The 22,340-nt window shown below is 29.4% G+C and overlaps 3 protein-coding genes across 5 annotated transcripts; all 3 read left to right on the top strand.

The window, feature by feature from the left end:
• Nucleotides 1–799: 799 nt before the first annotated feature.
• LOC120080255 (uncharacterized) lies at nt 800–1,966 on the top strand. 2 transcript variants are annotated; one of them, XM_090314493.1, is made up of 3 exons: nt 800–1,004; nt 1,303–1,439; nt 1,544–1,966. In XM_090314493.1, the coding sequence occupies exons 2-3, from the start codon at nt 1,322–1,324 to the stop codon at nt 1,804–1,806; spliced, it is 381 nt and encodes a 126-aa protein (XP_090170619.1). In that variant the 5' UTR covers nt 800–1,004; nt 1,303–1,321; the 3' UTR covers nt 1,807–1,966. The 2 variants fall into 2 exon arrangements, with proteins under 2 accessions (XP_090170619.1, XP_038890799.1); XM_039034871.2 differs by lacking the exon at nt 800–1,004 and having other exon boundaries at nt 1,038–1,439.
• Nucleotides 1,967–3,505: 1,539 nt separating this feature from the next.
• LOC120079339 (uncharacterized) lies at nt 3,506–6,865 on the top strand. 2 transcript variants are annotated; one of them, XM_039033501.2, is made up of 5 exons: nt 3,506–4,161; nt 5,418–5,632; nt 5,819–5,909; nt 6,201–6,267; nt 6,352–6,865. In XM_039033501.2, the coding sequence occupies exons 1-5, from the start codon at nt 4,103–4,105 to the stop codon at nt 6,403–6,405; spliced, it is 486 nt and encodes a 161-aa protein (XP_038889429.2). In that variant the 5' UTR covers nt 3,506–4,102; the 3' UTR covers nt 6,406–6,865. The 2 variants fall into 2 exon arrangements, with proteins under 2 accessions (XP_038889429.2, XP_038889430.2); XM_039033502.2 differs by having other exon boundaries at nt 3,851–4,161; nt 6,599–6,865.
• A 10,942-nt stretch (nt 6,866–17,807) lies between these two features.
• On the top strand, nt 17,808–21,731 carry LOC120079691 (EIN3-binding F-box protein 1-like). Its single transcript, XM_039033997.2, has 2 exons — nt 17,808–18,332; nt 19,012–21,731. Exons 1-2 carry the CDS (start codon nt 18,308–18,310, stop codon nt 20,970–20,972), a joined length of 1,986 nt encoding a protein of 661 aa, XP_038889925.1. The 5' UTR covers nt 17,808–18,307; the 3' UTR covers nt 20,973–21,731.
• The last annotated feature ends 609 nt before the right edge of the window (nt 21,732–22,340 follow it).

The raw sequence follows: 22,340 nt of genomic DNA, 5'->3' as shown, positions 1-22,340 counted from the left end.
TTATTTTATTAGCAAACAATAAATGACTCTACCAACTTCTTCAAAGTGAGAAAAAGAAGCACTAACAAAACAAAACCCCAAGAATCACAAAAAAATCGCAGCGCAGGCAGTGTGCCACTCCATTGGAAGAGTGCAGGCACCAAACAAAGGATAACACCTAGGCATCCTTTGATAAGAACTCGATCTCCTTCACAAACCTGCTTAACTTAGACAAATCCTGATACTTATGCAAGATGACATAAATAAGATCAAGACAATCAGATTCAACCAAGATAGAGGGAAAAGAAGAAGAACCACAACCAAATTTAAAATAACATCGTTCAACCTTTTAACCAAAGCTAAAGCTTCAAAAATCTTTATGGATCATTTCATTAGCACTTTTTCATCACAGCCCGCAAGAACTAGAGATCCAGAAGAGTCATGCACAATCCTGGGTGCGACTTAAGAATCAAACCACGAAGCGTTAAAATTAACGCACCATTAAATTAAGTACCAATCAACATAAAAACAAATATGAAAATTAGACAAAAGTGGAAAAAAAATATCTACATTATACCGTACTATATATAAAAATTTCAAAATCCTCCTTCAACTAATCTAAGCATAACACTCAATATTCATAAAAATACATTTTACAATAAAATGGACGGTTCAATTTTCAAACCTGCATTTTGTTATACTAAAATAATTCAAGTCACTACCAACTTAATTCTAGCTCAATTATAAGAGATAAGTTAAACTTGAATCTAGGTAAATGGTATCACTTTTTATAGTCATTTAGAACCAAATGGATGAGACTGGACATAAGTCAGCAAAGAAAACCAAACTAAATAATGGATGAGACCAGGGTCAAAGCTACACTCCATGACCTAAATGAGCCTGAGTAAGAGTGGGTTCTACTAAACATGCTCGCCATCGACTCTTTACCAAATGGGACATGAAAAATCATGCTCGGACTTGAGGGATCCAAGGGTTAGACGTGTCCGCAATCCACTTTCATTTAAGTAAATCCTTATGACTTCATTCGAATTAAGTTTATTCACCACTCTTAAATCCTTTTGATTATTGCATTTCTGGATCATTCTGTAATTTAAGCATCAAAGTGCACAAATCTTCTCCATTTACTTGTCACAATAAAATATACTAAAGAAAAAACAAAAAATCTTTCACAATATAATATTCAATTTTTCTCTCTCTCTAGAAAATTACACACCACCAACAAAGTTTCTTCTTTTCCAATTATCTCATTCATCCATTAAACTAATTTCTTCTCCTTTCCTTCTTTTTTTTTTCTCTCTTAAGCCAATAATCATTACAAATCATGTCTTCTTCAATCTTGAGCTCCCAATCCATGGCTATGGCTTTTGCAGCTCTCTCAGGAACCGTCATCGTTATCCTTTCCTTCTGCCTCCATAAATCCGACCCCTCAATTTCTTCTGGTAAGCAATTTCCATCTTTTTTTAATTAAAAAAACCCACACAAAATTTCTTCAAAAATTTTATTTTCTAATTATTTTTTTTTGGTTTTTTTCCCTTCTTTGAAGTGGTGAAGAAGAAAGAGATGGAGAAGAAGAAGAAAGGAAGGAAAAGAGTTCATTTTGCTGATGATTTGGCCATTTTTGGAACTGAAGAACTGCAGATAAAAAAAGGCTTAATTTTGGGTTCTTCGCCGCCGCCGGGAAGAGGTCCGGCGCGGCGTTTGACGAGCACCGGTGGAGGAGGCGGCGGAATGCCGGCAAATAGAGTGGCGCTGTATAATGGAATCTTAAGGGATCGTTTGGTTCACAGGATAGCATATTCTCTTTAATTATATATTCAACAACTTCTATTTTATTTATTTAATTTTCTCTTTCTTTTTCTTTTCTTAGTAAAAAAATGTCTATTGACATTTGATGTACATTCAGATTGTTTCTCCACTTGTGTACATTATCTCTTTGAGATAAGAAATTTGAACTTTTATTTCTCAAGTTGAATATTTTGTTTCTTAGAAAAAAAAAAGTTTTTAACATTTTTTTTTGGATTTTGACACTTCCAAAAAGGGTAGTTTTGTTTCTTCACGAAAATTTAAAAATTGATTTTAAATCAATAATTTTAAATTGATTATTTCATTTGAAACGAGAAAGATTTGAAATGAATATATTTAAAATTTTATGTTTGAATGATGATCGAAAATGAAAAGAAAGTTAAAATTATACTAATATTTTTAACTATGATGTGTTAATTGAAAATTAGAATAGGACAAAATTAAATTAGTAATTTACTATTCAATTCTATAATCTTGCAAAATTTGGTCATTATAGACATGACAAATTTCAAATAAAACAAGAAATTGAAATCACTCCAAGTTTTAAAAACCATTCACTTTCTTGCCGTAATCATTACCAATAAAATTCATTTGAAATTTATTTTGATTTAAAATCTCTAAAAAATCATCCAGTTCCAAATATACCGTAAATGAGGTTGAATAGTTAAAATTAAATATATATATATATATATATATATATATATATGTATGTATTTGGATTTTTTTTTGGGGGGGGTTTTATAGGATTTAAGGCTTTGCTAGTTGAAATTTTAATTTTCTAAAAAAAATTTTTATTAACAATAATGAAATAGATTTTAGAAACTAAAATATTTAAGTATAATAGTAAAAGAAACCAAACAAAACATTAGAAAACGTCAATGCAGGTAAATCTGAAACGCACTCAAAATGTATGGAATGAGATTTTTATTAAAAAAATATACTTTTGGTCATTTTAATCGTTTTATAATAATTTATTTTATACAACGAAACTTTTAAAATACTGAGATAAAACGAATTCAAAACCATATTCAAGTTGTAAAGCAATTGAATAATACAAAAGGGCAATTCCATTTAAAGAAAGCAATCACATTCACAACAAGTGGCAACAAAAATCCAACATTAAAAGATTATGTCTTTCTACTTTAAAATTTAATAAAATAAATTCTTTTAAAATATGAGCTAAAATGTAACATCAATTTGAAATATATGAAAGTCCCATCCTTTGTTTTTCTCACTTCATATTGAAGATGACGGTTTACTTATTTATTTATTTTTTCTTTTTCATTCTTTGTGTAGATTTTTTTACCATAAATTTATAGAATTTGGTATATTAATTAAATGGAAGATCGAATCATCAACATTCAAATTAACTTGTTCATTGCTTTATAATTTTCAAATAAAACATTAAAATTAGTTTATTCGTTGCTTTGTAATTTTCAAATAAAACATTATCAAGAGAAGTCTTATCACACTCGTTAAAAAAGAAAAAGAAGTTATATATATCATACTTTTAATAAAACTCCCACCTATATAATTCATTCATCACAATATCTTAATTACAACATGAATTACTTATCGTCCAAACAAAAAATAAAATTTATTGTTCCACTCACTCTAAGGCCTCTAGTGAGAGTACTCTTCTCCTTATGATTTTTTCCTATGACTTGTATTATTAATAATATTTTTATTTTTTGTTTGGTTTGGTGTGTATGTTGGGTCGTTTTAGTGTTCTAATTGTAACTATGATATTCTCTCTTTGTTTGTGCTTTAACCTCATACTCCTATACCTCTTTTTTATTTGTGATTTAAATTTTTGGTTGCTAACACATTAGTATATCTTGAGTTATACCCGTTTTTGTAGATATTAGATCAAATTTGTGATATCATTACTGACCTGAGTATAACTAAATTGACATAAAAAATTGACAATGTCCTTGTAATATAAGGTAATTTTTAAGTGACATTAAAAAACAAATAAATAAAGTTTTCAAAAGAAAATAATAAATAATTTATATGAAAAGGAGGAGGAGGAGAAGAAGAAAAAGATGAACACGGTTTCGGTTTGTTAATGTAAACTGCTATTAACGGTACGAAATTACTGATTATTAACTGGAGCTGGTAAAGTTTCAATGGAAGTCACAATCATAATAATTTCCTATCAAATCATACCTTGTTTATCCAATTCTATCCTGTATTAGGGATTTTTCGATTCGATTTCGATTTTCCCTTTTCCATTTTTCGATTTCGATTTCGGCATGTTTCTGTGTTTTGATGTTTGTAATTTGATTTTTCGCCGAATATGGTGACGCGAGAGAGCTGGATTTCTGTCTGGATCGATCGACTTCTCTCTTGTTTGGGGTAACTTCTCTCGTTGTGTTAATCACCTCATTTCTGTTCATATTAAGGTTTTTGTAATTGTTTGATAAATTTATAATCATTTTTATGCTACCTAATTGAAACGGGTAGAAATTTAAACGCTGTTCTGGATTTCCTGGAATTGATTAAACTTGTTCGTTTGGGGGAGTTTTTCTGCCTTGTTGCTTGGAAAATAGATGCAGTTGTATGAATCCATTATATATTGTTCTGATGATTGTCATTGTTATTTGAGTGGTTCTAATTTGGAGAGCTGTTTTAACTGATGATATGAAAGATGATATTTCCTTCCTTCATGGAGTGATGAGTGAGTTTGTTGTACAAATACTTTCAGCTTCTCTTATGAATAGGTAGGAGCTTTAATTATTTATCTTCTTTTGGAGATTCTTTTTTAATTGGGAGATTGTATCTATAGACAGAATTTCTTAATCTGCAATTAAGGAACCTTGGAAGTAAAAGAAATACCAGTTGGTTCTTAGTAAGTGTTCAGCTCTAAAAACAGAAGGGGATAATGGTAGCTTCATTTTCCTTCCATGAATTTAACCTCTATAATGATAGATTAATGTCAGAATGGACATATTTAAGTGAAAATTTGGATATTACAGGAAACAGAATCCATCATAATCCAAGCAAAAATATAACCGGAATTTTCTTCGTCTTGGCAATTTCCTGACCTATTGAAGATGGACGCTAGATATATCTCTAAGTATATGGTAGAAGCTCAAAGCTCTTAGATTAAAAGGATGAGTAGTTGTTTGCATCAATCCCAGTAGTAAGCTTCTTAGACCTGAGTAGTTCTGGATTTTGGAGTGCAAGTTTTCAGAGGGCCAAAAGAGTAGCTAGTGGTGAACATGGTCTATGCATATATCCTTAATTTATCAACTGATTGATTGTTTATCTTTCTTCAGTTCACTAAATTAGTTCATCTCTCTGTTATAATTTATGTTTCATTGTCATTGTTTGGGTCCATGACATCGAGGGTTCGTCTTCCAGAGTTATATATTGGAAAATGATCTGCATACTTGGTTTGTTTCAAACTTCACTGGGGTCCCAGAACTTAACCATGTTATTGAATTCTCGTCTCGACTTAAAAGTATGATGAGAGACAATTAGAAATGGCAGTATTGTGATGTTCATGTATGTGCATTTATCATTACTTAAGCTATTACTTGTCTGTTGTGGAGTTATTTTGTCCTTAGTTTTCAACATGCCTCTAAAAGAGGAAGTGTTTGTTTTGGTAGGGGCATCAAACCTGCACCTGCCATCCCCGGGAATAATCTGAATTCTAGGATGCCAAGCATGTCAGATGATTTTTGGAGTACAAGCACATGTGATCCAGACGAGATGCTTACGCTTCAATCTCGACAGAATTCATTTATCAGCACAACAAACCACAACTCTAATCATGGAGGTGGCACTGACAATTTAAGAAATCATTCTGACTTTGTAAATCATGGTAAGCTTAAAGTTCATTATTCACTGCTTGTTGGAAAGTAAAAGAGGCATTCCTTTGTGTACACGTCCATTCTTCATCAAGCGTTAGTATCAATACTTCTTTAGCTGCTTTAGTCTGGTTTAAACTAAATCCATTTATGTCCATGAAAAATTAAAGTTAGTTACAAGTTTTTATTTCAAATTGCAGGGTTTGTTCTTTGGACTCAGACCAGGCTTCGATGGGTTGGAAATTGTGTGCCTGCTAAACGAACTAAAAAAAATCACCTTACAGGATTAAGGTGAGTCTAATTTTTCCACAGATACGTACTTGTTCATGCCGTCAAACCTTGCTGTTATATGCGTCTACATGCTTGTAATGCAAATGAAATCCCTCTCTGCCAATATTTCAAGTAATCAATGAATATTTTTTTATTACATTCTTTAGTTGTCGGAAAATTTGGGTCATCAAAAATCAGGCAGAAGGTTTTTTGAATAGAAGCACACATGCATTTTGGAAACTCAAATTCCCTGAGGATTTAGTTGTTTTCAAATTTTTTATCCCTACCATATTGCTTGGTTTCTGTTTACAGTTGGTATATGACTAAAGAACTCTTGCTGGAAAGCAAAAAGCCTTACCATCGACGCATACCTTTATCCGTAAGTCTGCTCTTGTATTCTGATGTTTCAACTACACATTCGAATCCTCTGCTTTGAATATTTAAACCATGATATAATTAACAGGAAATGGTAGACTTTCTAGTAGAAGAATGGGAAGAAGAAGGGCTGTATTATTGAGCCAGTCAATTGGAAAAACCATCACCCTGTGCATACACTATCTTTGTGACTTTTTTTTTTTTCTTTTCGTGTTTCGGAGTTCAATTCAACGGCTTCCATCTTAACTTGGAATCAATTTGATACAAGTTAACATACAAAATGACACCATTGGTTTGCTAACGTTTTCGATGTTGGTCCATTGGAGATCTCTTAGGGGAAGGGCAAGTGTGAAGTAACACAAAATTGAAGATCTTCCGAGTGACCGGCGAGCTAAATGGTAAGGCCCCCATATACTTTATACATACATATCAAACTTTCTTCATCAGTAGTTTAATATATTCAGAAGCATCAACTTTGCAGTGTGTTTGATGCGATGTTGATGATTGACTTGTAATTGATTTCAAAGGATAGATATATTAATCTCTCTAAAACAAACTCTTCCTTTGTTTTGAATTCTGATAATATTGAGCTTGATTTTGTGGTGATATTGCTGTCAACTGTGTTGGATGATAGAGAGAAAATAATAGACAAATCTATCCCTCATTGTCTTTTTGTCTGGTGGTTGTGCCATTAAAAGACTATAAATTTTTAGGGGTTTATGGTTGGAGATGCAAAGATGCTTTTCAAACTCTTTTTCAGAAGAGAATACTTACTGTTTCAAGGATATGGACCCTACCTTTTGATTAGAAATTTTATCTCCCATTCTGATAATAGAGAATGTAGGTAGGAGAAAATAGAATAAATTTTTTGGTGGCATAACTATTATCACTAAAAATATGTTCTTGCTGAGTCATAATGAGGGAGAATGTTCTTTGATTTGACTTTCAATGGTTGATACTTGATATATATTATAATCTTGGGAAAATATTGCAAAAACTACCCTAAAATATGACGATAGTTGCAATTATGTCATAAAACTTTCAATTGTAAAAATTGAGCTCTTAAACTTATACAAATGTTAAAATTGGTATGTGAACTTATATAATTGTAGAAATTGTAACAATTGTATAAGTTTGAAGGTTCAATTTTTATCATTTAAAGGTCAATTTTTACAACTATTATAAGTTTGAGAGTCCAGTTTTAACATTTATATAAGTTTGAAGACTCAATTTTTACGATTGAAAGTGAGGGTGTATTTGCAATTGTCATTATACTTTAGGGGCGTGTTTTGCAATTTGTTCAATAATCTTAATGTATTGGGATGGGACAAATTTTTAAAAAGGAAAATATAAAGAATTTTAGGCAAGTTTAAATTTAAATTCACCATCTAGATATAATACAACTCATCATGCTTGTTTGAAAATATTAAAAAAAAAAAAAAAAAATCTATCAAGATGATGTAATTTATATTTTAAAAAACAATTCAAATTTCAATTGTTTGGTTAAAGATCATTCAAAGTGATTTGACTATTTTTCTTGTTCAATTCGAAAATCTCAATTGTTAATTATCATTTTTGTTTTCGCTTTACGAAATTTACCATTCAATTGAAAAAAAAGATGAATACATATCTTGGTGGTTGGTTTGGTACTAAAGAGAAATTTGGATGGTAGTTAAAAAAGCTATATCCACTAGTCAAATACAAAATTTAGAATAAAATCGATTTTATCTCTCAATTTGTTGAGCTATATCAAATTAATTAAATCATAAACTTTCAATTTCATCACTTATCTACTAATTTTAACCAAAAAAAAGTATAAAAATCTACCTAAACTCAGCCATTTTAATAAAATAAAGTTTTGCATAAAAATAACTTTGAGTGATATACAAATTATTCATTAAATAATTTTGTCAAAATTCATAAATTTCAAAAAAAGAAAAAAAAAAGAAAAGAAAAGAAAAGAAAAGGCATGCCTTATTACCAGTGAAAAAAAAAAAAAAAAACCTCTAGTGCCACTTTCCTTTTAAGTTTTATCAATTATAATTACGCATACCATACATATGTTAAATAATTTCATTGAACACATAATAGATAACTTTTCTTTTAACCATATTTCGAGCGAGAACTTATCATAAAGTTAAATTCGCAACAACTTGTTAAGTTCAAAGTGAAAATTGAAACAACTAAACAATGGATTTTTTTCCCTTCTAAAATTTAGTTTTATCCCTTTTTCTATATTCAATGGAAATTATAAAAAGAAGGCTGTTCTTCTTGACTTTTAGTGGCCATTAAACTAAAGAGATGAGACATCATTTAAACATGGTGTGAACTGATTTGAGAGCTTACTTTTTCTTCTCCTTCTTCAGGCATATAATTTTAGCTTCACAAGGGACACTTCTAAAGAGATGAACCCAAATTAAATGAATGAATAAAACTTTATGCTCTAAAGTTTGGTCTCCAATAATGTAGAGATTAGATTGTGCTCTTTCATATCAACTATACTTTTTCAAGAGAATTAGTTCATTTATAGTTTTGTTATAATTTGTCCCTTTTTACATATAAGATGCAACATTTTCCACAATATTACGATTGCTGAGTCTTTTTAATTAAAATTATATTCCAATAATGATAACCTTTAATAATATACTAACTTTTTTCTATAATGTAATAAAAATAAATTGTCTTGGATTAAGATGATCCTTCCTTATCTTAAAAAAAAATAATTTGTATGAGAATTTTGTCAAACTTTAGAAATGATCAACTCACATTCCCTAATTTTCCAATTTTATTTTCATATGAGAAAAATCAAAAGAAGCAAAATGGATAAGAAAGTTTATGCGGGGGGATTTTTAAAATAGAAAAATAAGGAAACTATTAGTGTCTAATAGTGATAGAAACCGATAGAAATCTATAATTGATAGACGCTGATAGAAGTCTATTAATATTTATCAATATTTTTTTTTTATTTGTGAAAATTTTCTTAACAATAATATATGATTCAAATGTGTGATCCTAACATGCTTTTTGTTGTCCAACTTTTACTTATGGATTTTTGTATTATAATAATTGGTTATGATGTCAAAACCAACCTTGGGATTCATTACAATGAACCTTGCCCTTTCCAAATTGTATTCAAACTTCAACAAACATATCCAAATTAAAGACCAAATAAAACCATGTGATTCTCTCTCTCCACATGAGAATTTGATTTTTTTTTTTGGAAGATTCAATGTGATATGTGGAGATTGTTTGTTGATTTGATGAATCTTGATCTTTGATATTATAATTTGTTGTTTATGGGTAGATTAGAAAAAAAAAAGTTAAAAGATAAGATAAGAAGATTGTGTTTGTAGGAATATATTGTTCACCTAAACTAAATTCAATGATTTTAATCAATTCTATAACATTGACACGTGCCTTCCTTCCCTAAAGAACTTCTTGCATAGATATTACATATATACATTAAATATACATGTTAATACATATACCTTATCGTGAGAAAAATGATTTTGGAATGACAAATGATAACGTATTTGTATAATACATATATGTATATACATGCATCATAGAATTTAATTTTAGTTATCTTTCAAAGAGATAGAAAGAGACTATGGTTGATATTAATACCTAGAGTTAGAACATTTTTAATCTTCATATTTTTTTTTTATATAATATGTTATATTTTAGAGAAAAAAAAAATCAATAGAAGAGAGAATAAAATTAGGCCACTAATAGTTTAAGGTAATTGAATGTACCCCATGTGACTTTGATTATATTCATATAAAAAGGAAGATGCCAAGGTTAACATTTAACTTTTGGATTTATTAATCAATCCTAACAAAAGAAAGTTTTATGTGGTGTTATACAATAAGTTAAATTTTAATAGGCAATAATGAAATGTATTGATCTTCACAAAAATAATAATAATAATAATAATAATAATTTTTTTGCTACACCTAGGGTCATTATGCTCATCAAACTGACTAAATTTACAAATTTACTACTTGTTTAGATTTTTTTTTAGTTCAATGACATGTGAAATTGAGAAAATTTGAACCTCTTTTGATGATCTTAGAAAATATGCATAAATCAAAAGTTATGCTCAAGTTTGACAAATTCACAAACCTATTATTAACATACATATGAATGAAAAAAATATATGATTTAATCTTAGCATTATGTAAATAATCCTCTTTTTTAGTTCAACAGTTTAAAAAATAGGAATTTGAGCATTTAACTTTTTAGATAAATATATAATATATGCCTTAACCAAGATTTAAAATATAATGTCAATGAAAATATCAAGTTCTTAATTTTACGAAAATTTTGATGGAGATATCAATAAAATATCAATATCTATAAATATTTCTAGAAAATTTATAGAAACAAAAAGTTCAAAAACTAAATTTAAATTAGTAATTAGACATTTTTATAGTTTTTAAACAAGTTAATGTGTCTAATATTTATATTATAAGTATATATTAGTGGCATTTTGATGCTTATTTTTATATGTTTTGTGGATCTTTTTTATGATATAGTGAAAATATCAATTCACCCTTGTGTCGATGTTGAATCCATGACAATATAAAAGTATTGATTAAAATATCAACATGTTAAATTTAATACTATTATCTCAATCACCTGAGGTAGGTTTGAAGTTGTCAACAAATTTTTTTTTTTTTTAAAAAAATAGTTATACCTATAATGTGTTTATTCATCAATTAGGTTTTCTTGAGACTTGAAAAAAAAATAAAAAAAGAACATGAAAGAAATATATATATATATATATGTATGTGTATGTGTCTATATATATATAAAGGATGACAGCTTGATAAAGGGTCTGTTTAACAGGTTCAACATGGTCTTTCCATGGCTCTCTCACGAGTGGCCATTTTCTTTTCATTCCCTATTGAATAATAATAATAATAATAATAATAATAATAATAATAATAACCAATTTAGTTTCGGGTAAAAATAAGCATGATTCAATTAGTATAAAACTTGTACGATTGTAAGATTAAAAGTCCAATTTCTCATCCATGTTTTTTTTTAAAAAAAAATAACTTAACTTATTTTGGTAAAAATAAGCATGATTCAACTGGTATGCAACTTAACTTATTTTATAAAAATAAGCATGATTCAACTAGTATGAAACTTATACTATCAACTATAAGACTAGAGGTTCGGTTTCTCATCCTATGTGTTTTTTTTTAAAAAAAAAAAAAAAATTAACTTATTTTGATAACACCAAACATGATGCAACTGGTATAAAACTTGTACTATCGATTATAAGATTAGAGGTTCGATTTCTCATCTTACAAGATTTTTTTTTTTGTAAAAAATAACTTAGTTTATTTTGGTAAAAATAAGCATGATTCAACTGGTATAAAGCTTCTACTATCAACTATAGGATTGGAGGTTGGATTTCTCATCCTATGTACTTTATTTAAAAAGAAAAAAATTCAACTTATTTTGGTAAAGATAAGCATGATTCAAGTGATATAAACTTGTACTATCGACTATAAGATTAGAGATTCGATTTCTGATCTTACATGTTTTTATTTCAAAAAAAAAAAAAAAAAAACTTAGCTTGTTTTTCATTATTGTTTTCCTGAATAAAAAAAAACCATATTTAGCATGCATATAAAGAATGCATTGTCATTTTCAAAGAAATACATCTAATAATAATAATGATAATGGTAATAAAGAGGTTTTAATATTATTTTAATCCTTATACTTTTGACTATTGTTTATTTTGGTCTCTATACTTTCAAAATGTTCATTCAATTCTTATACTTTCAACTTTTGTTCATTTTAATTCTTAATTTTTTTATTTTTTTTTTAAAAAAGACCATTTTGTTCCCTTACAAAGTAAAATAGAAATGAAAATGAAAGGTCTAAAATAGTCATTTTTTAAAAGTATAAAAATCAAAATAAATATTTTAAAAATACAGAATGTACTAAAATTAAAAGTAAAAGGACCAAAATGAATATATTAAAAATAGAGGGACTAAAATGAATCAAAGTTAAAAGTATAGAGACCAAAATAATATTTAAAATAAATAAAAAAAGAATTATTCATAAAAAAAAAGCCACTAAAAAATACACTCAAGTACAATTTTATTCACATATCACATTAATTTAGTGATATAAAGTCACAACAATAGCTATTATTGTGACAAAGTACTAGAAAGAGTGGGAGGTATAAAACTCGTTTTTAACACGGTTAGAGGTTCTCCTCCTATTTTTTCTTTCTTTTTTTTAATCCAATTATTATTAATATAAAGCTATTTCATTCCAAAATAAAATGCAAATATTAAGTAGAGAAAATTTCATAGTCAAATATGATATATTTTTACCCTATCACAATGAATAAAATCCAAAATAAAAAAAATGTAAAGTTTTTTTTATTAAAAAAATCAAATTAAAAGGATATATATTTGTATAACCTAACGTGGAATGTTATATTATCTACATGTGTATATCTCAATTAGTAAAATTATGTATTGTTACCTAAAAGTTCAGAGATTCAAGATCACATTCGAGATTCCTATAGCGCACTTGTTAAACTAAAAAATATATTAAAAAAAAGTGCTATATCATTTTTTTTTAACCATTATCTAGTTTATTGGAAAAAAAAATGTTAAAAAATGGTTAGATTACAAGTACTAAACTTTGAGATTTATATCTATTTAATCACTAAACTTTAAAATGTCTAATATATCTCTAAACTTTAAATTTTGTGTCTTTAGTATAACCATTATTTAAAAAAAAAAAAAAATAGTCTCATTTTGTAACCATTTGAATTTTGGTTTTTAATTTTTGAAATTAAGTCTATAAATACTTTTTCCACTACTAAATTTCTTGGTTTAATATCTACTTTTTATCCATGTTTTCAAAAACCAAGTAAAAAATTAAAAACTAAAAAAAGTAGGCTCCATTTGGTAATTATTTAGTTTTAAATTTTTTAATTTTTGAAAATTAAGCTTATAAACACCACTCTCATCCCCAAATTTCTTTATTTGTTATCTAGTTTTTATCGATTGTTTAAAAAACCAAACCAAGTTTTGAAAATTAAAAAACAAAGGCTTTTAAAGACTTGTTTTTATTTTTGGAATTTAACTAAGAATTCGATTATTGTAATTAAGAAATATATATATCATTATAAGAAATAAGAAGAAAATATGCTTAACTTCTAAAAATAAAATGGTTACTAAACGGGACCGTAGTTTTTAAAAATTCATTTTTATTTTTGAAATTTAGCTCAAAATTTATCTCTTTTACTTAAGATTGATAAAACCATGTAAGAAAATGGAATGAAATAATCTTAATTTTTTTTTTTTTAAAAAAAGTTACCATCAAATAAACACCAATAGACACAAATCTCAAAATTTGGAGATTAAATTTGTAATTTTTTTAAAGAATCGTATGGCAAAAAAAAATAATAATAAAAAAAGATAGATTACAATTCTCTTTTGATTGGTACAACAATTGTAAGGTGGGAAATTGAACCTCCAATCGCTTGAATCGAAGTGCATGTCAATATCATTGGACTAAGCTCACTTTGACTTCTCTTATGATATTTCAACCATTCACATACTTGATAAATGATATTTTTTTTCCTAATATTTTTATATCAATATCATTCTAAATTCAAATATATAATAATTCAGCGCCATTCTATTTTTTTTTAAAAAAAAATCAAAACCTAATATCCAATTCGTCAATAATTATTGAATGCTACATCTATATATAAATAAATAAACATATTCTCTAATTGATTGTTAATGGAAGGAGGCAAAAATTTTAAAAAAGAAAAGGGGAAAAAAAAAGCCTCCCTAATACCATAAATCTATGTGTGAATCACATGTAAATGATTGAAATGGAACAAAATAATGAATTAGAAAAAGAAGCTAAAAATTTGGATAACATGATAAAATTAAATATAATAACAAGTGGGGGCAGAGAGGAAAAATACATTGAACTTTTAACCTATTATTTCTTTAGTGTCCTCATTCTGACTGGAGTATATTATATTCTTCAGCTCAAAAATGGCCTAATTGGACCTACTAATTGAGAAGAAAAAAATAAACTATATAATAAAAAACTATATAATATCATATTCAGATTCATTGCACATTTAGACTATACAATTGTGACATTTATAATTAAGAGAGCCATCTTGGCTTGGAAATTAAGGCCATTCCCATATGACCTTTGTTCTTCCTCAAAACCCTACAACTTTTTCTTATGTTTTTATAAGTCAACTTCCTCAATTTATTTGTTCTTTGCTTAGTACAAACTGTGGCCAACATTGCTACTACTATTAATTGCTTGGCAAATAAGGATTCATGGCAACATTCATGAATATTCGTTATATAATAATAATATATTACACATACGTGTCATAAATGTTTATATAATAATAATATATTACACATACGTGTCATAAATGTTTTGTGAAAAAATTTATCAATCCAAACATAATTCAGTAGATATAATTACTAATTACAATCTCAAAGATCGATGGTTTGATCTCCCTAAGAGACAATAAGTTTGAGTTATCACATTATCTCTCATTTTAATAAGAATTTAACCTCAATAGATTATGCATCTATTATTATTAGGTTAAAATATCATTTGTCTCTCTCTATATATATTTTGAAGTTTATTCAATTTTAATCCATATATTTTCACTTGTTCAATTTAATCTCTATACTTTCACTAAATTTTAAATTTAGTTACTCGAAGTTAATTTTTATCAAATTTGGTTAAATAATAATAATGATAACAATGATTTTCATGCAAAAAAAAATATATATAATATGTGAAAATGTTATCAAAATTTATAATAAAGATGCTCATTTGTGACAAACAATTTTTTTTAAAAAAATATCAACAATAAACTAATAGTGAAGACTAAATTTATGACATATTAAAAAATATCGATAAAATTAAACAATTGAAAATACAGAAATTCTAACTTGAATAAAACGGAGGTTTGTTCAACTAATAATAACCGTTTCGAAATTTTGGTTAAGTAAATTTCCACTTTTTGAAATTAAAGAAGTTGAGTATTATGATTGATTAGTTCTAAGCTTTTTTTAATAGATGTTTGAAAGATCGTTGTCTATACTAGGCGTCATATGTCAATTTTTCATTAGGTACTTAACAATACTAATTAATGACAACTACGTTTAAAATTAGGTGAAGTCAAATATAAATCAAAAGTAGAATTTTCAAAAGTTACAAGAATGAAATTGACACAAATATATAAGTATGGAAAAAAAAAGGTATAATTTAACATATAATCCTATAAAATGTTTATATATACTAGTAAATATAGATAATGATATGGTTAAATGTGATTTTAGAGAGATAATACACACACATATATAAAATCAATCATTTTTACTCTTTGTATTTACCTTAATTAGTCAATTTTCACTTTAAAAGTTTAATTTTAGTAATTAATAATCACTACAAATTAAGTCAACATAATGAATCATGAAATTCCTTTTTTTCCTTTTTTTTTTTTTTGGAGCTCTTCAAAGTTTAGATTCTAATTCCTATCAACCATAAAATAAAATATGTTTCGATTTAATTAACGCTATCTATTTATGTGCTATTGAAGTCATTGAATGTATAATTTATGCTAAAAGTCGGTTTAATTTAATAAAGTTATTCCTGGTTAATAAAGTTTTTTATAATTAAATTAGATGCTCGTTAGTGATGAAAAGAAAACATCAATATAGATCCAAAAATGAAAACAAAATAAAATCATATCACTATTATCAGATAAAAAATGACTATTTTTAAATATAGGAAAATGAATAAAAATATTTATAAATATAGTAAAATTTCGTTATTTGTATGTGATAAACCGTAATAATTTATCATTATATATTATAAATATTTTCAACAGTTTTATCATTTAAAATAATTTTTCTTAAAAAATTCTAGACTTATTTTACTAGCAAATTGTTAAAGTAAAAGTAAGAAACACACTAGGATAGAATTTAAAAATTAGATAAAAAGTTATGCCTTTATTCTATATATAGATGTCCCCATGAAAAAAGTATTTCATAGATTCGTTTTTAACATTATAATATTTACCTAAATAATGTTCTATTATGGCATAAGTTATAGGAAAATTATTTCAAATGGTAAAATTGTTGAAAATATTTACAAGATAGAGCAAAATTTTAGAACTATCAATAATATATGCTGATGGACACGGATTGACTTCTATCAGTGTCTATCAATGTCACTGATAGACAGTGATAGAAGTCTATCAACGTCTATTATGGATAGTTCTAAATTTGTTATATTTTGTAAATATTTTGGTTTATTTTTCTATATTTGAAAACAACCCTAAGTTATAATCATAGTATTAATATTTTTTACGACATGTTTGATATTTCCAGCAATATTTTTACGTATTTATGAGTTCAACATCAACATAAATGATGCACTGATATTCCATTATATCGTTGGAAAATATACGAAAGGTAAAAAGAATAAGTAACATTATATCATCAATGTAAATACAATATAAATAATAGAAATATTTATATGTTTAAAAATCATAAAGTGATTATTTATTGATTTAAATTTATTTTTTTATTTTTTCGTTTTTATAATTTTTCAAGAAATATCTATCAATATCGATGTTTTATCAATATTTCTTTCAGCATTTCTATAAAATTAACACTTCGATGTTTTCATCCTTTTAGTGTGGAATTTGTATGTATTCAATTCTAATTTTCAAATTATCTTATAGACCCTAAAATTTTTAAGTTTATGTTTAATAAATCATTGAACTTAGAAAAGATTTAATAGGTCATTCATTAGATTTTCAATTATGTGTCTAATAGATAACTCATATGCATATTCAAAACTTTTAAAATTAATTAATCTATTAAATGTAAATGTGTATTTTAGGTTCAATGAAACCCAACTTAAATCAAATAGGTCAGTAATCCATTAGACACAAAATTAAAATTGTAAAGATTTATCGAACATAAAGTTGAAAGTTTAAAATCATTAGACACTAGGGATTCATAAGTAAGTGTTAAATAACCCAACTCCACCAATGTCAACTGTGTTCACTATTGAAGTTTGCACTTGCACATTTATCGAGAAATTTCATCTTATTTTCTCTCTCTCTAATGTTTCCCAACTCCAGACTAAACAATTCTACACTTTGAACATAGACTTCCTAACTCCAGACTTTAGAACTCAATTCAGCGCTTCAAACAACCCCATAAGTTGTAAGATGGAAGAAACACAAAGTTAAAAATTTGAGACACTTTTTAAAATTTAGAAACCAACTAAACTTAATATTTAACACCTTTTCACTCTATATACATATTTATATATGTGTGTATGTATATATGTACATGTATAGTATTTAGCATTTCCAAATTACCATCTACATCTATATTCTATCTACAACAGTCAACAGCTCATCATTCAACTTTTTGCTTGGGATTCATGCACTATTGAACCAAAAAAATATTATAAAAAGGGAGAAAATAAAATGGGGGAGAGAGAAAATAAAAGGAAAAAAGGGGGAAGTTCCGGTAGTCGGTAATGGGAAAATTGGTTGGGCAGTGGCAAAGGGGCAAAGAGCAAGAGGGGGGTCTGCTTGGAATTTGTGGTTTTTTGGAGAGATACATTGCACATTCACAATCCCACCTCAAATTCATATTCATTATATGAATTTTTTTCTCACCCACTATCACTGAGATTGACATCTTCCACCTCCCCTTTTCTTCTTCTTCTTCTTCCTTTTTTTTCCCCATTAATCAATTCTATTAATCCAAATATATATACTCTTTTCATTCCATTTCTTCTTCCCACTTCACAAATTCCCCTTCTTTCTTCCTTTTTTCCCCCTTTCTCTATTGGGGTTTTCAGCAAATGCTCCTCCTCTTCTTTCTCATACTTCTCATTTGCTTTGTGATTTCTGAGTTCGAGGTTTTCTTTGTGGGAAGTTCTTCTTTTCTATTCTTCTTCAGTGTTGCTCTGTTGCTGTCCCCATGCCTGCCCTCGTCAACTACGGTGGTGAGTTCTTTGATCTTTTCTATTTTGATCTTCGTTGATCTGGGTAGGATTTGAATCGGTTTAGCTTGATGGATTTTGAGGGTTTTTTTTTTGTTTATGAATCTGTTTCTGAGGTTTTGTGATCTGGGTTTGTTTGAGGATGCTTGATTTTGATGGAGAAATATGGAATTGTAGAAATCTTAAGCTAATTTGTTCTTTCGTGAGTGTAACTTGAAGATATCTAGTTTATGTATCATGTTGAATGTCGCTGAATTTGTTAGTTAGGTATGTAATGGATCTGTCTTAGAAGTAGCTTCTTTAGAGTGTTCTGAGGATGGAATTTAGTTAGTGATGAACTGAATAGGTGGAACTTTTTGGAGAGGAGGTGTGTGCAATTTGGATGAAGTTTTGTGATCTGGGTTTGATTGGATGTTTGATTTTGATGGAGAAATATGGTACTGTAGAAATCTTAAGCTAGTTTGTTCTTTCGTGAGTGTAATTTGAAGATATCTACTTTCTGCATCATGTTAAATGTCTCTGGATTTGTTAGTTAGGTTTGTAAGTGGATCTGTTTTAGACGTAGTTTCTTTGAGAGTGTTCCAAGGATGGAATTTATTTAGTGATGAACTTTTTGGAGAGAAGAGGCTTGCAATTTGGATGAGGTAGTTTTGGCTGATTTTTGTTGTTATTGGGTTTTCAGGTGATGACGAATATTACCCTGCGGGTTCCTTTTACTCAAACCCCATGGATTTGGATGCCTTGCTACCAACTAGCTCTCATGTTGATCTGTATTTTCGTCCTAGTAAGAGAGCTCGAATCGGTGCACCGGTTGTGTTTGGAGGAAGAGAATTTGAGCAGGAGTGTAAACCGTCCATTGAAGCTCTTCCTGATGAATGTCTCTTTGAGATCTTCAGGCATCTCCACAGTGCTAGAGAGAGGAGCTCCTGCGCTGGCGTTTCGAAACGGTGGCTTATGCTTTTGAGTACTATTCGTAAGGCTGAAATTTGCAAGAGCAGAAGTGCATCGATCTGTCAGATGGTTGAGTGTTCAAATGTTGAGCAGCAGAAGTCTGAATGTAGTGAGATTTCAGTAGTGAACTGTGATAAAGATCAAGAGGATGAAAGTAATGGTTTTCTTACAAGATGTTTAGAAGGCAAGAAAGCTACTGATGTAAGACTTGCTGCTATTGCAGTAGGAACTAGTGGACGTGGGGGTTTGGGAAAGCTTTCAATTCGAGGAAGTAACTCTACTCGTGGAGTTACCAACCTCGGTCTTTCGGCTATTGCCCACGGTTGCCCTTCTCTTAGGATGCTTTCTTTGTGGAATGTACCATCAGTTGGGGATGAAGGATTGTTTGAAATAGCTAGAGAATGTCATTTGCTAGAGAAGCTTGACCTCTGTCACTGCCCTTCAATCTCAGACAAAGGTTTGATCGCAATCGCGGAGCGATGCACTAACTTGACCTTTTTAAATATTGAATCATGTCCAAAGATTGGAAATGAGGGGTTGCAAGCAATCGGAAAGTTATGTTCTAAACTACAGGCCATCTCTATCAGAGATTGCCCTCGTGTTGGGGATCAAGGTGTTTCAAGTCTATTCGCGTCGTCTTCCTGTGCTATAATGAAAGTAAAGTTCCAAGCATTGAACATAACCGATTTCTCTCTTGCTGTGATTGGACATTATGGCCAGGCCATTACACACCTAACCCTCAGTGGTCTTCAGAATGTTAGTGAGAAGGGATTTTGGGTCATGGGTAGTGCTCAGGGCTTGAAGAAATTGACGTTGTTGACGATTGCTTCTTGCCGAGGGATGACCGATGTGAGTCTCGAAGCGATTGGAAAGGGAATTGCAAACCTGAAGCAGATGTGCATTCAGAAATGTTGTTTTGTTTCAGACAATGGACTGATAGCTTTTGCCAAAGCTGCAGGATCACTCGAGATGTTGCAATTAGAAGAGTGCAACAGAATCACCTTATTGGGCATTGGCGGTGCCCTTTCAAGCCATATTCGAAATTTGAAGTCTCTTACTCTGGTGAAGTGCTTGGGGATCAAGGATATTGCTAAAGAAGTAACATTGCCCTCTCCTTGCACCTCCCTTAGATCCTTATCTATCCAAAACTGCCCTGGCTTTGGTAGTGCCAGTCTTTCAATGGTTGGGAAGTTGTTTCCTCAACTTCAACATGTTGAATTGATTGGCCTTTACGGTATTACAGATGCCTCAATGTTTCCACTTCTCGAGACCTGTGAAGGGCTTGTGAAGGTGAACCTTAGTGGCTGCATAAATTTGACCGACGAAACCGTCTCAACCTTGGTTAGGCTGCACGGAGCAACGATCGAAGTTCTGAATCTTGACGGTTGCAGAAAGATCACTGATGCAAGTTTGGTAGCTATTGCAGATGCGTGCTTGTTACTAAATGAACTAGATGCTTCAAAGTGTGCTATCACTGACGCTGGGCTTGCAGTTCTTTCATCTTCAGAGCAGATAAATTTGCAAGTTCTTTCCCTGTCGGGTTGTTCCGAAGTATCAAACAAGAGCTTGCCTTTCCTGGAAAGATTGGGAAAGTCACTCGTCGGCTTGAATCTCAAAAACTGCCACTCAATCAGCAGTGGCACAGTTGGGATGATCGTCGAGAACTTGTGGAGATGTGACATTCTCGTCTAACCATGGATAGTCAGCTCAGCAATGTAGTTATAAAGATACGAGTAGATATCGTTCCAAGTTACAGTATAGGTACATCAAGTTTATATGGTCTTTTTCACACAGATAGCAACATTCAGCAAACTTGTTTCCATAAACAGCGGGCTTCCCGACTGTGTATTCTTTCCGTGGCTCGGTTGTTTTAAGGAGCTATGGCCAATTACCTTCATTTTTTGCAAGCTTTCTTTCAGCTTGTTTGACTGTTTTGAGTCTCCATTGATGGGAGGCTTCCTCTTTGATGGCCATGGCTCCCTAAGAAATACAATTACCAAGTCTCAGTTAAGATTTACATGTCTTTGTACTCCCACTGATCTACCTTCTGGTTTTGTCAAGCTGAATGTTCTATAATTAGCTGTTTTAGCTTACAGATTCATTACTTAAATGCATCTGCCAATAAGCTTTCTATATACTGAGTCATATAACTCTGTTGTGTTGTGTAAAAGTCTTGTTTGGTTTTGATCATTTGGTCAAATGTCCTCGTTCCCATTCAGTTGCAGTCTTTCGTGTTCGTTTGCATATGTTGTGTTTGCTTCGAGTCGATGTTCAGTGTGGATATCTGTTGATCGTGAGTTTCGGCAATGGTATTCTGTTTATTCAGTCTGCCATATCAGCCTATAGGTTGTTTTTTTCCAAAGCCACGGTATAGTCGTTTATGGTTTAATATTTGTACCCTGTAACTTATGTGTTCTAAATAATGAGAAGAGTTCTTCTCTGTTTCATAAACTTCTCCTCTAGTATGGAAATTTGCAGCGGTTTTCTCTATTCTAATTGTTGGTATGGAAATTTAGTTCCGTATGAAAGGGTAAAATTGACCATTCACTAGAAAAGGTAAGATACTCTTCTTTAATAAAGCCCAAAGTCTCCTAAAATTATTTCATTTTCTTGATAATTAGTCAAAAATTAGTCACATGAATCATCAAAACAGAAGGCAAAGATTGACTGCTAGTAATGAAAATACTTTATCTTTATGGGCCACTTTGGGACAAGAAAAGAAGTGGTCTAATAATTAAGGATTTGGGAAATCTTTATGAAAGGCTTAAAAAAGCCCACATTCAAGGAACTATAAGCCTATTTTGGTAATTGACGAGGCTAAAATTCAAATAAGTTGAATTCGTGTCGGATAAATTTATAACATAAATCGGATCATTTTAATTTGACAAATCTTCCACTCGAGCATTTGATAGATATTAAATTTGCATTGACATGGTGATATTTTTATCATGGAAAAAATATCCTTTTGGTTCTTAAGTTTTGGGTATAATTTTTATTTAGTCTCTAAGTTTTAAAATGTTCACATTTAGTTCTTAAATTTTAAATTTGGTTTCAATTTAG

Source organism: Benincasa hispida, chromosome 6 (assembly GCF_027475165.1).
Source record: "Benincasa hispida cultivar pf3 chromosome 6, pf3_genome.v1.1, whole genome shotgun sequence".
Classification (NCBI taxonomy): Eukaryota; Viridiplantae; Streptophyta; class Magnoliopsida; order Cucurbitales; family Cucurbitaceae; genus Benincasa; species Benincasa hispida.
Note: the sequence above shows the minus strand (reverse complement) of the source record. Positions and strands in the feature narration are given on the sequence as shown.